This window comes from Nanorana parkeri, unplaced genomic scaffold, assembly GCF_000935625.1.
Source record: "Nanorana parkeri isolate BGI_ZX_2015 unplaced genomic scaffold, ASM93562v1 scaffold2067, whole genome shotgun sequence".
NCBI classification, from domain to species: Eukaryota; Metazoa; Chordata; class Amphibia; order Anura; family Dicroglossidae; genus Nanorana; species Nanorana parkeri.
The window spans coordinates 87,619-103,565 of record NW_017308335.1 but is presented as its reverse complement, the minus strand read 5'-3'; the positions used below and the strand labels follow the sequence as shown (position 1 = coordinate 103,565).

The 15,947-nt window shown below is 41.7% G+C and overlaps 1 protein-coding gene across 1 annotated transcript in view; it reads right to left on the bottom strand.

The window, feature by feature from the left end:
* LOC108800574 (potassium/sodium hyperpolarization-activated cyclic nucleotide-gated channel 1-like) overlaps positions 1-15,947 on the bottom strand; it is a 146,272-nt gene that overhangs the window by 44,634 nt on the left and 85,691 nt on the right. Inside the window, exon 3 of the mRNA XM_018572556.1 lies at positions 15,095-15,241. Within this exon, the coding sequence (XP_018428058.1) occupies positions 15,095-15,241 (147 nt within the window). The remainder of the gene's footprint in view (positions 1-15,094; positions 15,242-15,947) is intronic.

Sequence of the window (15,947 nt, the reverse complement as noted above, 5' to 3'; positions counted from 1 at the left end):
CCCCCCCCCCACCCCCCCCCCCTTCCAAATCCGCTCCTCCTATTCGACTCATCTGCTGCATTCTAAACCCCATATCTGGTAGTCAGTCTCATTCATAATACACACACAGTCTAGGGGTATATTATCTCCCATTGTTTCCCACCTTTGTTTCACATCCTATAGCAATTTCGTGTCAGCACTGTTAAACACAATAACAGGATGTTGAGCTGTTATAAACCCAGAAAATAGATGTTTTATAAGTTCTATAAGCTTTACGTATTTTATTTGTTTATTAAATATTCCTAGATCCGAAGACGATTCTGCATGAGAGGCCGGCTGGCCACATGATTATATTTACCTGTACATGATTCGTCTATCTCTTTAATGGTTATGTATTCTGTAAAACTCAATAAAGATAAACATGCTTAAAAAAAAAAAAAGTCAGAAATACCAGAGAAAAGTCAGGAGTCAAATGAAGTGTATTAGATGCTCAGTAGCTAGCATCTCTTTAATTACTGGGGACTTGGTTCATAAGAACATTTATTATACCTTATTTGTATACTTTCTGTATGAGATAAAGTATCTTTCTAATACACCATGGCATTGCTGCTGAAACATTTCCAGAATGGAAGCACTGCACTACTTTTTATTTGTGCAGAAAACCTGAAAGGGAGCCAACTTGAAGAGATTCTGTCATCAATTTAAAACATTGCAGGTAAAAGCACAGAAAAAAAACAACAGGTATTTTCAATGTTTACTTGCAGTGTTTTTACTTTCCATAAATGATTCTTCAGTAGTTGTGAAGGGTAATACTATAGAGTGTCACTTAAAGGAGTGCTATGGGGTTAGGGCTTTTCCCCATAGTTCTCCTTAGGGTAACGGGAGGACACAAACTAGCGTGCTTCCGTCACCCTAAGCTCTGTATACCGCGAGCTACAGCTCGTGGTATACTGAGACGCCGCAGCTGAAGCGGATCCCGACAATTATGTCTGGATCCGCACAGCTGCTTGAGTGACAGCTGGCTCTGCCTGTCCCCTGTCACGGCAGAGAGCTGTGACAGGATCGAGAAGTGAGCGAAGGCCGGTATGTGTTCGCTCACTTCCCGATCTACTGAGCCGACCTGTGACAGTCTCATTGTCACAGGTCGGCTAGAACTATGAGGTGAGTGAAAAGCCCTCACCTCATAGTTCTCCTTTAAGTGACTGTTCCGAGTCTGCTGACATGACATTCAAGATGGTGGCACCCAGCATCAGTCTCTGGGTTTTTGGATGTGTACACAAGGGAGGCTTTTATGGGTAAATAATATGCATAAAATAAAGAGAACTATGAGGTGAGTGATTTCCACTCATCCTCATAGTTAGAGCCGACCTGTGACAAACAAGCGGTCACAGGTTGGCTCTATCAATTGGGAAGGGAGCAGAAACATGCACCGATCCGCTCACTTCCCGATCGTCTCACTGCAGTGAGCAGTGACTGTCAGTCACCGCTCCCCGCAGGGAGTCCGTCGTCCCCGCTCCGATCCTCCAGCGCTGAGTGGAGGAACGAATGGGGGAGGGAGTGGGCAGAGCTGGTTCGGCCTCTAGATAGGCAGAGCCAGCTGTCACTCACGCAGCTGGGTGGATCCAGACAGGATTGTCGGGATCCATTCCGGCTGCGGCTCTCTCAGTATATCGCGGGCAATAGCTCTCTATATGCTGAGCTTTGGGTCACAGGAGGAGGTTATTGTATGTCCCCCCCCTGACCCTAAAGAAAACTATGGGGAAAAACACTTATCCCATAGTTCTCTTTTAAATACACATATAATCATATGGGAAGATTTTTGTTGAAATAAATTGTCTCAGGACAGGGTGTTGTTGAGTCACAGTCCTTGAGCTACGTAGGGGGATTAGAACTCTTTGGAGCAGAATGATTGCTTCTTTGTTCTTGAACTTGCACACAGGATTGAGAGGCAGAGTAGTGGGATTGACTCAAAGTGAAGTCTCAAAAATAACGTGAGTAAACAAGAAATTGTTTGACTGAAAAGGTATGAATTGCACTGGAAGGAACGCCTGCAAGTGAAGCACATAAAAGAAAAGAGGATGGATGGACTATGAGTATGTAAAAAATATATTTAATGGAAGGGATGAGTTCTTTATGAAAGTAATATCTGGACTATCTGGACTAATATGGAGGAAGGCTTCTTGAATGATTTTCATTTTTTTATTTTTATGATTATACAGTATAAAGTGTAAAGCTTTTAGGTTTAAATAGGAACTTGGCTGAATATGTACTGTAAATCATGCCACCAATTATACAATACTTACAGATATGGATTGTGGCAGTGGATACCAAATCATAGCTAATGTAAAATACTATTTTATGTTGTTTTAGCTTTATTAATGGGCATATACAGATTTTCCAATGACAGTCACTTTAGCTCTAGTACATGTATACCATATACCAGAGCAATTTCTACATTTCCACTATGGGCCTGTTAATTCAGCAATAACTTTATCATTACTTAACCTCCCTGGCTGTATTCCCGAGTCTGGCTCGGGGTTAATTTTCAATACCAGGAGCGGTAACCCCCGAGCCAGACTCGGGAATGCACAAAGTGTCACTTACCTTGTCCCTGTGAGCCCGCGGCGCCCTCTGCTGTACGCGGCCCGAAAGCGAAACTAAAAGTCAGATGCTGGCATTTACTCTATTGACTGTGGTACGGATCAGGCTGCACCCCCAGAATTCCCATTTACTGGACCATTTTTTTAATTATTATATTATAATTTTTTAATTTCTTGTTTCAAACTTTATCATACCTGGGATGTCTACTGGACTCTTGTTTGGACAGATTTAGGTGAGTTATTCCTAAGATTTACTAAGAATTACAGGCCTACAATATAAAACAACAAATTTCCATGAAAAACAATGTACCGCTTTGGGATGCTAAAATCCTCCATAATCATACCGCCAGGGAGGTTAAAGAAGATTGCTGGGGGGAAAATGTTCTTAACCAACCCCAAAAATGTGTTGTGTAGGTTATTTATAAGCATTCCAATGCACTCAATTACTCAGTATTCACTACACAATGCACAAATAAGGACAAATCTCTCCAGTGCCAAAAAGTGTGCTATAAACTCCTGCCTCTAAATGAAGAATTAGCTGATATAAGGATATAGACATACCTGGTGGCAAGGGAGCATGGAGTCGGCCTCCTGGCTAATAAGGAAGCCTGGCGCTATGTGATGAATCGCCGTCCAGCTTCCTGATTGGCCGGAAAGCTGGCCAACCAGGAAGTCAGCTCCATGCTTCCTCATCACGTGGTGATGAGGGAGCATGGAGATGGTTTCCTGGCTAATCGGGAAGCCGGGCGTCGAGTCATTACCCACCGCCTTGCTTCCTGGCTAATCAGGACTAATGGGACATCCGGTATTGGCAAGCACCGAAAAAAAAACAACTTGTAATCGATACCGAAAAACCAGTATCGCTGCATCCCATCTCTACTAAAGCTCAACTATAGCACCAAGCACCTTTACATGCATCACTACCTGAATATATTTAGAATGGTTTGTAGCTAGATACCTCTGTGGTTTTATAATTCAGGCTTTTTTTCAGAAAGCTTAATAGCTGGGCTTTTATTGCGCCAGATAACACAGCTCCTGCTCTACTTTTGTTCCCACCACCAGCACTGTATAAAGTCTACCCTAGGCCATTCACAAAAGTCAGCCTGTGAAGAACCACCTACCACCAGGCGTTATGAGTAAACTAACTTTGAATATGAATAAACTCTTTTCCCTCACCCTTTTAATTCACACACATTTGGCCACATATATGTTTCACTGCAGTGTATATAGTACACCTCAACTTGATTCTAGGACGTGCTCAATAGTTAAAGACCATCCCTGATTGCAACCAGCATGGCCCTCCACTTCAATCTCTCACATATATTTTTGGATGGTTTAGCATTAATGCAGTGACAAACTCCAAGCTTTCTCTACAACAGTTAGCTCTGGGTATGATTTACATATAAGTGCAGTGAAAATGCAGTAATACCACATCAACAAAAGCTGCTTGCAAGAAACCAATAACACAAATCCTGCTGTAGAGGCTTGCCGGAGCACATATCCTTCTTCCATTTTTTCTCTAAAGGTGATGTATGACACATAACTGAACATATGAAGGCTCTCTACATCTGCATCTGAATAACCAAGTCAATCAGTTCTCGACAGTGGGATACTGCTTGATATAGTGTTTCCATAATGCAACTTGGCATCTGGCATATATAACTCTACTGAACATATCCTGTTTATTCATCAGTATGAGCAAGTGTAAAGCAAACCTGTGATTGTTAACAAATTACTGTAAAACAATTGCTTAATAAGCACGATCCAATGCCTGCAAACTATGACTACAAGCTGCAGGGTAACTCTGCTGCACACCTAGTTGAAGTACAGTATACACTACATTCCACATTACAATATGGGTATCTTGACAACCAATTCAGAGATGCCTGAACTGCATTGTGGGTTGCAATGGGCTGTGCCTGCGCTTGTCTGACTTATTTTGATTTTGACAAGTTGAAACTTGGTTCCCCTTAAAATTAGAATTAGAGGTCTGTAGACAATATATGCCGATTACTTACAATTCTTAACATAACAGGAACATTCTCTTCCTGACCGATGACGCAATTATTCTGTCACGATCTCTCAGTTAGTTAAAGACTGGTGATGGAATAATTCCATCATGCGGGAAAATGTGGTTTATGCTGTTGCCCCAGTAAATAAAAAATGACCTCTTAGTGCGCCCTAGTTTAAAAGAAAAGTTTTAAACAGTTTTTTAAAGTTTAAATATAGAGTAAAAAAAAAAAGTTCAATAAAAAAAAATGATAAGAAAATAGGCTATTAAAGTTAGGAGACAAACATTCTAAAAATGTTCCACACTAAAATTGTATTTCACTCGCATTTTGTCTATTATGAATTACGTTTTGTTAGCTACACTAATTATGGGCACATTATTATTGCCAAAACTGAATTTTTGAATCTTTTTTTAAATAAAAAATGTATATATGCATAAGTCACATCAAATTAAAGCCCATTTTGTCCTTTAAAAAAATGGTATATAATATATGTAGGTGCAATGAATGAGAACGATGGAAATATAAGTTATGGAAAGGAAATACACTGCAAGTAAACTCTCAAAATAAACTACTTTTCTGTGCTTTCACTTGCATTTCTTTTAAGTTGGTGACATGGTCACTTTAACAGTATCAAGTTGTGAAACTCTAAAAATATGAAAACACACATGGATTTCTAAATGTAGAACTGTAAACCTGTTGTGGAAAAAACCCAAAAAGAAAACACGAAAAATATTGCTGCAACTAGAAGTGGATTGGCTCATGTAGTGGACCTGCATGAGCAAATAAAATGATCTTGTCCTGGATGAAGAACAGGTGAAGCTCCCACACTTCTTGAAGCTTGCTCCTAAGCCCCTATACATTCCTATTGGTCCACCACTATGATGGGATGCCTCGTTGGCCAATAATCAGGTAGCTATGAAGCTTAGCCTCTCAGAACGGCCAGGAATTTCAGCCATAACAAGGAGTTTTTTAGAACTACAAATACACAAGGGCAGCAGATCTTCTATTTTTAGTATCCGGTGTTATCAAAAACCATCTTATTGATCAAGCTAACTTGTTTTGGTTAGGCTATTCATAAATACCAGAAAATACTTCTAAGAGGGGTTGGGGGCTTCATAAAACTATACAGGAAACAGGAGTGCTTCACTAGTGAGTCGTAATGTTTTATTAAATGTTCAGTAAAAAGAAATTCAACGCATTTCAGGGGTTCAGATACTCCCTCTTTCACAGGGCTTGCATATTGTACAATCTCTAAATGTTGTTGATCTCAATTGCAAAATAGTTGCTATATATTATATAACAAATGTCTGCCACTCTGTGCAGCAAGGAGCTCCGCACTGCACAGACTGCCAGTGGCAGAAATGGAAGTGTAGAGTCCAAACCTAAAAAAAGAAATGCGTTGGATTTCTTTTTTCTGATAATTTAGTTTTAAAAAATCGCTATGGACTATCTGACCTTTGGTGTGACGCACCTTCTGTTTCCTGTATAGTAAAAGGTTCTCAGAGGTTGCAGTACACATGTAAAAGAACCTCTAGCAGCACTTTATATACATAGAAGTTTCTTATTTGGGCTTTTGCGTTTCTTAAAAAAATTTTTTAGACTTTTTAGCTGTTGGCTTCTGGATAGTAAGAAATTAAGGGTTAATCGGAAAATTATTTCTTTAGGTGGGTAGCTCATTTGAGTCCTGGGAAGCTTCTGTACACCTATGAGCCAGCAACCATTCAGCCCAATCTGGGAGACAGACATATATTGCACACTGACACCAACAAAGAGACTCAGAGATGCACCAACAGGTGGTAGCTATAAAAATGAAGATTAATTGGTTTTCTGGCTTCTGGGACTTTTCCAAACCCGACTTTATTTCCAGTACAAATGTTATTAAATAATTTGCATAAGAAGAAGCTTACACTTTTCATTTCAAATCTCCTTTAACATTACAATGCCCAGATGGAACCTGCTCCACAGAAAGGTGAATCAAATACTCAATCACATTTTCCAGCCAATGCAAAAAAGCTGAACTCTGATATTCTTAGGGAAAGCAGGGATATGACAAGGGCCACAGAGCACTATAGAGAGCTCAGACAACAACTTAGCTTTTGACCGAACTGATTAGTGTAGAGAGCAAAGCACACCGCGGCTAAAGGTTGAAAATCCCACACATTTAGCACACAGAAACTAGCCTGTCATAATCCTCTTGGTATCCACCTTGATTAGTTCTGGGGCTTGCTAAATTCGAAAGGCCATTATCCTTCCTGAAAGGTGATATTTTACGTGGTGCAGTGACCATAACGTTTTATGGCCTGTTTTATGTGAAAGATAAAGTAGAGTATGCCCCAGGTAGCATTGGACTGAACTGTTCCAGATCTACAGAATGAACTTTAAATTGTGCTGCTTCTTGGCTCCCATCAGTACATTTAAAGTAAATGTCGGATGGACTTGACTTAATTCCTCAATATTCATCATATGGGCCCTTCAGCAAGACAAAAATGAGCGTACTGCAATGCATGTCTATTCTTTAAAAATATGTCTGAGCAGAACAGAACAGAACAAAAAAATACAATGGACATTTCTTCATGTTTTGTTTCTTAATAAACATGGCAAGTACAGAAAAATATTGTTCATTCTGCCAGAAATCCAGTGAGCTTCTAACGTCCTGTCTGAACAACGCTGCCTCTGCTGCACTAAAATCCCAAGCTGTGTCATCAGCCCTGCCTGAGTTCTCCTCTGCCAGACTATAAAATACTCCCCCTCTCCATAACATAAGGGATTGTTCTGTAATCCAGAAAGGAGAACTGACCAGGCATAATAACACTGCTTGGGATGGTCGTCCTGCAGAATCAGCTTTGTCAGCTCACCAGACTTCCGGCAGATTGACTAAGTCTGCACTTTAAAATGGATAAAAGATGGATATATGTACATACTGTATATTGCAGACACATTCTGAATCATTTTTGTAAGCACATTGTTATTTAAAATGCATGTACAGTATGGCCAAAAAGAAAAACAATGTGGATGGAGTAGAGAAGGGTTTAGGGTTTGTCAATTGTTTTTTTTTTGCCGTTTGTGTCCCAGATAGGAAGATTTACTTTCTCTATTTGTCCTGGTGACTACTGTCACCAAGACACATGGTGATGTGAAAATCAAAAACTTTGGGTTGTCCCCAGAACCAGAGGTGAGGGTAAGTCTGTGCTGGTGACAGTTGTCTAAAAAGGGAATTCCCTCACCATCCTCTCACTCCTTGTTGCATCTCCAGGACAGTAAGCGATTGGAAATATCCACACAGAAAACAAAAAATAAACTGACAGAAATGTTAAACTTTTCGTATTCCAAAACCAAAAAAGTTTTGGCTATACATAAAGTAAACCTGTCATAAGAGAAATATTTTGGCTGCCTTTGCTGACCTTCTTAAAATGTTACATGCCTGGCTAATACACTGACCCTCTGGCCTCACTACTTTCTGGGTCACCGACTTGAAACAAGGAGATCAGAGACATAGAGGAAACTCAAGTTTTCCTACATAATCTACATAACTGTTTCTCTCATGTAAGGTACTTACCAAGAGGCCAGTGTGGGTACACGCGCACGTGGCCCTGTCCTCTGGATTATGGGCAAATATGCTGTAGCCAGGGGTTGCATGCATGGTGTGTGTGAAAATGTGCATGCAAGTGTGTGCGTAAGTATTCCCAAATGTAATGGAAATGTTGCGTGCAGACATTAGCGTGGACGCGTGCATACGTCAGTGGCATCAGATGGCCTATAAGAATCAGAGTGAGCACAGAGCCAGTTGCTGACTGGTCTTCAGGCCTCCCTTGTTTCTGTGCTATCCGTTTCCTGTGACTTTGTTTACCTGTGCATGACCCTGGCTCACAACTTCGACTGCTTTTGGACTTCTGATCTGGTACTTCACCTGAGCTTCAGATTTACCCATGTATGACTCCAGCCTGTGACCCTGATCCTGCTTCTGATCATCGCCTGGGCACCTCACTTGTGAATCTGATCCTTCTGTGCATGACCCCGGCTTGTGACCTCGACCCCGATTACCAGTTCAACTCCACTCTGACCTTGCAACATGTGGTACCTCAGGTTTCTGCAACATCAGTTCCTGTGGATGCATTACCCTGGTCAATGCACTCAAACTGCAGTACAGGCCATCTCTTTGGCACTTGTGCCTCCGAGTCCTCCTCTTACCTGTAACCATCTCCAAAGGAGTTGGACTGGTGATGCGAGAATAGCCCCCTGTTCAGCTCGGTCTCCAATCAGGCACATGATACGCATGATGGGTTTTACAATTACTATTCAAAGGAGGGCTGTTGCCCATCACAAACAGGTCTTTTTATTGGCCCAGTCAAATATGTAGCAAGTAGTTATCCTGTCCTGTGTGTGCTATACAGCAGTTTAAAAGACATAACCTATTTTGCCGAGGTTTATCTTTCATGGGTGAACAGCACTGCTATTTGGGAGAAACAGCACCAGCAAGCCTTTAAAGGGGCAGTCTCAGACAGGTGCACCAAGCACAGGGGTCAAAGTACGTTGTTCCTGCGTCTGCATGTAGAGTGTGCAGTACACCAGATCAGTTAGGTATTCTTGAAAAGTGCTGCTGGGTCAGACCAATGCTAGGGTGAGGCAGTTTCTGCTCTGAGTGCACTTTGCCCAATAGTCTTTACTAACATATATGCAGCTATAATAATGTATTAAAGGTAAACTGTAGCCTTACCCTTGCAGAATTGTATAGGGTCCCATGTACTGAAAATGCTTACTCAGATTTCATTGTACACTGTGAGCTTCCGTCAATGCTGCAGCAATTTGGACAATGCCCACCTCATTAGGATTTCAGTTCTTTCAATCTTGGAGGCTCAGTATCCCATGTAGGCATTACCTAGGACAGTCTACATAAAAATGCAGCCTGTCTAGGAACGCCCACTTCTCTAGACTGACATCCACACATGAAGGCATGTTAATATTTGCACAACTCCTCTCAAGAACCAGACCACTGAATGCATCAAGACTGATGGTTCTTTAGAGGAGCACTGAGGCAGGGTGATGTGGGTGTGCAGCACCCAGGAAGCTACTACAGCACCCTGCCATGCATAAAGAGGTTGGAGCCAGGCTCTCTACATTAGACTTCAGTGCCCAAAACGTAGTGGCAAATTCAAAACCTATCTCAACGTGTCAGATATTTGCCTGTAGGAATAGAAGTCAGCCATGACTGGAGGGTTTAGAGAGGCTATTGCAGGTACCTTCATATGTACAGCTGGTTCCCTCCTTACCCCCATGACAAAATCTCTTTAAAATTGATTCCTAGACTTACACTTAATCCACTATTTCTACTTTAATATAAATCTTTAAAGTGTATGTAAACTCCAAATCTATTTTCCAGTATGTTTGGTATGATGCCTTACAGCAGTGGTTCCCAACCTTTCTAGGGCCAGGACCCCTTGGTAACATTTGCCAAGTTGTGGTGACCCCCAACGGTAAATTTTAGGGATGACGCGGCTGCTGCAGCAACATCTTGCAGCGTGGCAGGAGAACTGACACTGCTGCGCTAGGAGAGGGCTGAGGAGGACTCTCACCTAGCACATAAGAAATCACACAGCGACCCACAGGTTGAGAACCACTCACACAGCGACCCACAGGTTGAGAACCACTGGCTTGCGCCGTCAGAATAAAAAAAAAACAAAAAACAACCATAGGAATGCATAGCTAGATTCCTATTGGCTATTTCACTTTGTAATAGCCAATAGCAAACTAGCTATTGCACCCACCCTCTGCTGCTGTCAATCACTGGAAGAGGACCTGATGGAGAACTTCAGGTCCCCCTCTGCTGATTGGCGGCAGCAGAGGGCGGGTGCAATAGCTAGTTTGGTATTGGCTATTGCAAAGTGAAATAGCCAATAGGAATCTAGCTATGCATTCCTATGGTGTTTTTTTTTTCTGACTGACGGCAGCCTGAGGCCCCCGATGTCAGAAAAAAAAAAAATTAGCAGGGAAAGGATTACTCTGCTAGATCGAGCAGAGTAAACCTTTCCAGGAGAAAGTGTTTCTCTCCCAGGCGGCCGGGACCTGCTAGGCGACCCATGGCAAATAGCCATTCGACCCCCGACGGGGTCGCGACCCACAGGTTGAGAACCGCTGCTTTACAGCACACAGTTTTCTGAAGCAAATATTTGTCTGCATCTGTTGCAAAGATTTTTTACCTGGAGATCCTACCGTTGTTAGCAAAGTTGTTTCATTACTTCAGTTGGCTGTTGGGCTGCATATCAGGTCTGTACAGAACTGACTGGCATCTATCTCAAATAGTGCAATACAACAGTGCAGTTCATCAAGTAATTACAGGGGGGTGGGGGGTTCAGGTCATCTTATGGGGCCCATTGATTGCAGCTCCCCCAATAATTTATGAGCTGAGTGCCCACATTGCATTCTATGTACAGGAAAACAGTATTTATTTTCACTTACATTGATTTTCTAAACCACTACACCAGATTTTATAATGTAAATTGAATGATATATGAGAAAGAAACGTACTTTGAATTGCACAAAGCTCTGTGGCTTTCAGCTTCTGTACCTAAACAATTTTCATCCATCCGTCCCTCAATCCTAATCAACCAATTCTAACTTGTGTATGTGCTATAGTAAGTATATTTCAAATTTAATAATCCTTATAAGCAATTATACTTACAGATATCTCAAAGCTGCTAATCGTGGCTTAAAACTGCAATCACATTTTTAGGATTGCTTCTTAAATACAGTTTTTAATATATATCCAATAGTGTCCCTAAAATTAATTTTAACATGACAAAAGACGTTTCATGCTCACAAAACTAGGCAGCTGAAACAAAAAAGATTTGGGTTAGTGAAAACATCAGCATTACAAAATGTGCTCGTGGTTTTCATTACAAAATGTTTTTAGTGTTGTGTAGAGTAGAGAAGAGTTAGAACATCTGTCAAAATTTCATTGTAGTGTGTGTCTTTGCTGGGGAGAGTCACTCACTTTATTTGTGCTTGTCCATTGTCACTGGAACTGAAAGTCAGAGAAAAATCTAATACTTTATTATTATTATAATTGAAGGTGCAATCTTCCAATAGGGGCTCTTGTTGCGATAACTGTCTAGTTGGGAATTTCCCCAATTTACTGTTGGGTCTATGATGCAGGATGTAAAAGGAAATCTCTCCAATGGGACACAGGTGAAAAATAAAATCTGACAGGATTCTAATCCTTCCCTACTCCAAAACCCACAAAGCTTTGGTTTAAAATATGCTTCAACTCTTTTGCGGTCAGCCTTTTTTTTTTTCTTTTTGCACACATACTGATATGCACGATTTTTAAATGAACAAAGACATCATGGGGGGAATTTATCAAAACTGGAGCAGACAGAATCTGGAGTCACCAATCAGCTTCTCTCTTCGGTGTTCAATTAAGCTTTGCAAATGAAAGACAGAAGCCGATTGGTTGTCATGGGCCACTGCTCCAGATTTTGTCTGCTCCAGTTTTGATAAATTCCCTCTCTGTATTTTCTGAACATATAGACCCTTTACAAATAAAATGGGGGTAGTTGCAATTTTTTAAGTCTCACAATATTTGTGCTTCTGTTTTTAAAATCTATATTTTTAGTTAAAAAAAAATACACTCCAATTAATTTAAGTAAAACACACAAACACAATATATGCATATTCTAAAAGATGAAGTTGCAGTGAGTCAACAGACAAAACTGCGCATTCTAGTGAAATGGCGAAAAACCACAGTACCCAAAATTGTCAGTGGAAGACACTTTAAAAGCCTTTACAGGTTAACTGTCTGAGGCCATTTATGTAAAAATGGAGAAGCCAAACTTGAATTTAAAAACTTGGGCAGGTTAATAACACCTCCTAGCTCCAATTATGCAAATTAAATCAACACCTGGTTGCGGCTAACAGATTATGTGGATTGGAGCGAAATTCACCAGATTTATTCCCAGAGAATTTGTGTACTAGTCATTCTGAATTGAGAAAGCTGGTCGGATGACCAGTAAAACGTCTTCAATAAAAATACAACAAGTCCAGTTGCCTTGACTTATTATTTACAGATTTACAGGTTTTCAGAGTTAACCATAAATGATTGCCCTCAAATGGTTCCTCTCACTCTGGCGTGTGTGGCAACAACTAATATGTGTGGTGCAATCATTGTTTTCACGCGCATATACATGTGACGCACATATTTGGGTTTATGTATACATGGGGGTGGGCAGGGGGGTTAGAAACATTTTGTTTTATTACATTTTAATTTGTTTACCTTTTATTTAATTTTACAATCCACTATGTGATATCATAGTGCAGGTGACAAGCAGAGATCAGGGATCTATTAGACCCCCCTACTGTCACCCCTGCAATCTGCTGAAGCCAATCAAGTACAGACTGAGCTTGATAGCTCCAAACCAGGAAGTTTTCAGAACTGAGCACTTCCGGATTCATACTCCTCTGGGGAGATCATTGAATAGATGTTCTCCCACCACTCTCAAAACTGACACCTGCCATAGAGGTCCCAGACACCGAGGAGGTACAGGTAAACATGGTTGGGCGGGCGACTGGTGCGGGCTGCACCTTTGTGTGGATGTAGATGTGGTACAGCCACCAATTGGAAAGCTGGTAGCTGAGAGTCAGTAAACAAACTCTTGGCAGCTATATTGGCTGGGCGCAGTGGCGTAACAATCTCCATAGCGACCTAGGCGGCCGCTATGGGGCCCGGGCACAGGGGGGCCCGGCCAGGGCCGCCTGGGTCACTATGGCATGTGGGGGTACTGGCTGTCAAAGACACAGCTCAGCAGCGGCCACGGCGCATTTCCCCTCATAGCCGCTGCGGAGCTGTGCCAGTGACAGCCAGCCGCTGCGGCAGATGAGGGCGGTGTTCGGAATGGAGGAGGCAGGGCCCGCCTCCTCTTACATCACTGGCCAGCGACCTAAGAGCAGGTGGGGCCAGTGATGTAAGAGAAGGTGGGGCACGTCGATAGCAGAGGAGGCGGGCCCGGGGACAGAACAGGAGTCGGGGCCCGGCAACCACAGAGGCGCTGACAGAGATCTCAGACCCTGCAGAGCCCACAATAGAGAGTCTATGGTGGGCTCTGCAGGGTCACTCTCCGCTGGGGCTCTGCAAGTGGCATAACTAGCAATCACGGGGCCCCATACAACATTTTGCTATGGTGCCCTGTGATTTCTAGTTACGCCCCTGCCTGGGAGTTTGTTTATATGCAGCTGGTGTCATCAGTGCTGTAACATTCAGAGCTAAATAGCTAAATATATATAAACTCAATATCTTTCAGTATTTTTGGCATAATTTTTCAATGTGTACAGTTTTCATAAGCAAATAGTTTTTTTGTGAATCTGTTGCAAAATGTCTTATCTTGAGATCCTGCCAGTAACAGCATTTTCTTTTGCAGGATGAAAATGCTAAGCATTTGCTCCACAGCAGTATTGTCAGCACAGCAATGTGCAATTCATCACCTGGCCATTGGGCTACTATCATGTCTCTAAAGCTGGCCATACACCTATAGATGATCTGCAGATTTTCTATGTTCAGATGGAAAATGTGCAGCAGATTCCTCCATTTACGCTAAACTGTGTGGATGGAGGAATCTCCCACTGGGCCAAGCTTTAGTATCTTGCTAGTTGGCCCCGCTGGCTGTCAAAATACCTGATCAGACTGATTGGATGCAGGCATTGTTTAGGTATTTTGAGAGCCAGCGGGGCCACCTAGCAAGATACTGAAGCTTGGCCCAGTGGGGGATTCCTCCATCCACACAGTTTAATGTAGATGGAGGAATCTGTTGCATTTTTTCCATCTGACCATAGGTTGATAGAAAAAAATCTATAGAAAATCTACAGGTGCATGGCCAGCTTCAGACAGGTAGCCCAATGGTCAACAGAAGGAGCACATGCGGCAGGCTGATCATGAAAGGCTGAATGAAAATAAAAACTATAACAGATTCCTCCATCCATACTAAACTGTCAAAGTTCATCGGATGGAAGGGTGCCAACAAGGCCACACACTGTGCAAATTTTGTACAGTATATAGCCGGCTTAAGCATTGTCAGCCTAAAACAGGAAATTCTATTACTGACAGGATGTAAACTTTACAACAAATTTACAAAAAAAAGAACCCATTTGCTTACAAAAACAGAATACCGAAGGACATGATGGAAACATACCAGAAAAGGAGGATTTCAAGTTTTACAAAGGCTTTAATTTTCTAGTGCCCATAACGATATTGCAAAATATTTTCTGTACTCACAAAACAATCATTTTCAGCACAGAAGAGAATGTATGTATAGCAACATACATTTTGTCTTCTTAAGTTCCCCACACCAGAGCGGTATTCGATCCCGGACAAAATCATACACATAATATAATACAAAGTGCAGAAAGTAAGGATTTCCAATAATAATACATGAGAAGCTAGCCGTTTATCTTTAGCTCACAGTGCCAACTGCACGTTTCACTGGAGATGACAGAGAAATATATCTGTATGTGTCTCACCTCCCTCAGTGGATCATTGAGCTCACTCAGAATATTGTCCTCATCAAAGATCTTTCCTTGGTACCTGTGCTCGTAATAATCATGTATCTTCTGCCGCATGTCAGACGGCAATTTGTGAAATGACATGTACTGCTCCACTTGTTTGTACTGTGAAATAAAAAAGAAACAGTTGTTCAGATATTAAGGAGGAAGAAAAGAATATGAAAGTCATGCTATTCCAAAAACACACATTCAGGGTATTGTTCTATGTAATCTGGAGAGCAATAATGCATTGCACGAGTTAAACAGATCATTCAATAGTTCCATTTTTTGTTTTTAATAACATTTCGTACCTTTGCTGTGGGCCAGTGGATAGCTTTTACACCCTGAGTGGCCTGATGCTGCACTATTAGAATTTCAACATAAACTGCTTTTCTCTTGAAATTGCTTTATAATACACAAACAACGTGGGTCAGTACACCATGCCTCTCTCCATAAGAGCAGTGTGTACAGTCTGCATTAATCAAGAAGTAAATGTAGATTATATTCATGGGGCGTTCAAAGTCACATTTAAAAAGACTAGGTCACTCTTGTGCATTAGAAATGTAATGAAAAATTAGTATTAAAGCCAAATACCAGCATAAGTTTGCACCACCAAGTTTGCATTAAAAAAAAGTACTCGTCCTCTCTATGATTCACCTCTGCCCCATGCATCTTCCTCCTATGGTCCATCTTCAGGGTAAACTCGTAAAAAGATGTAACAGCGCTTTATTTTGTGTTACTTTATACGTTGGGGAAAAGGCACCATTCTACATTGGTGGTCAGTGGAAAAGCCCCCCCCCCCCCCCCCCCACACATGTGGGGGAGCCGGAAC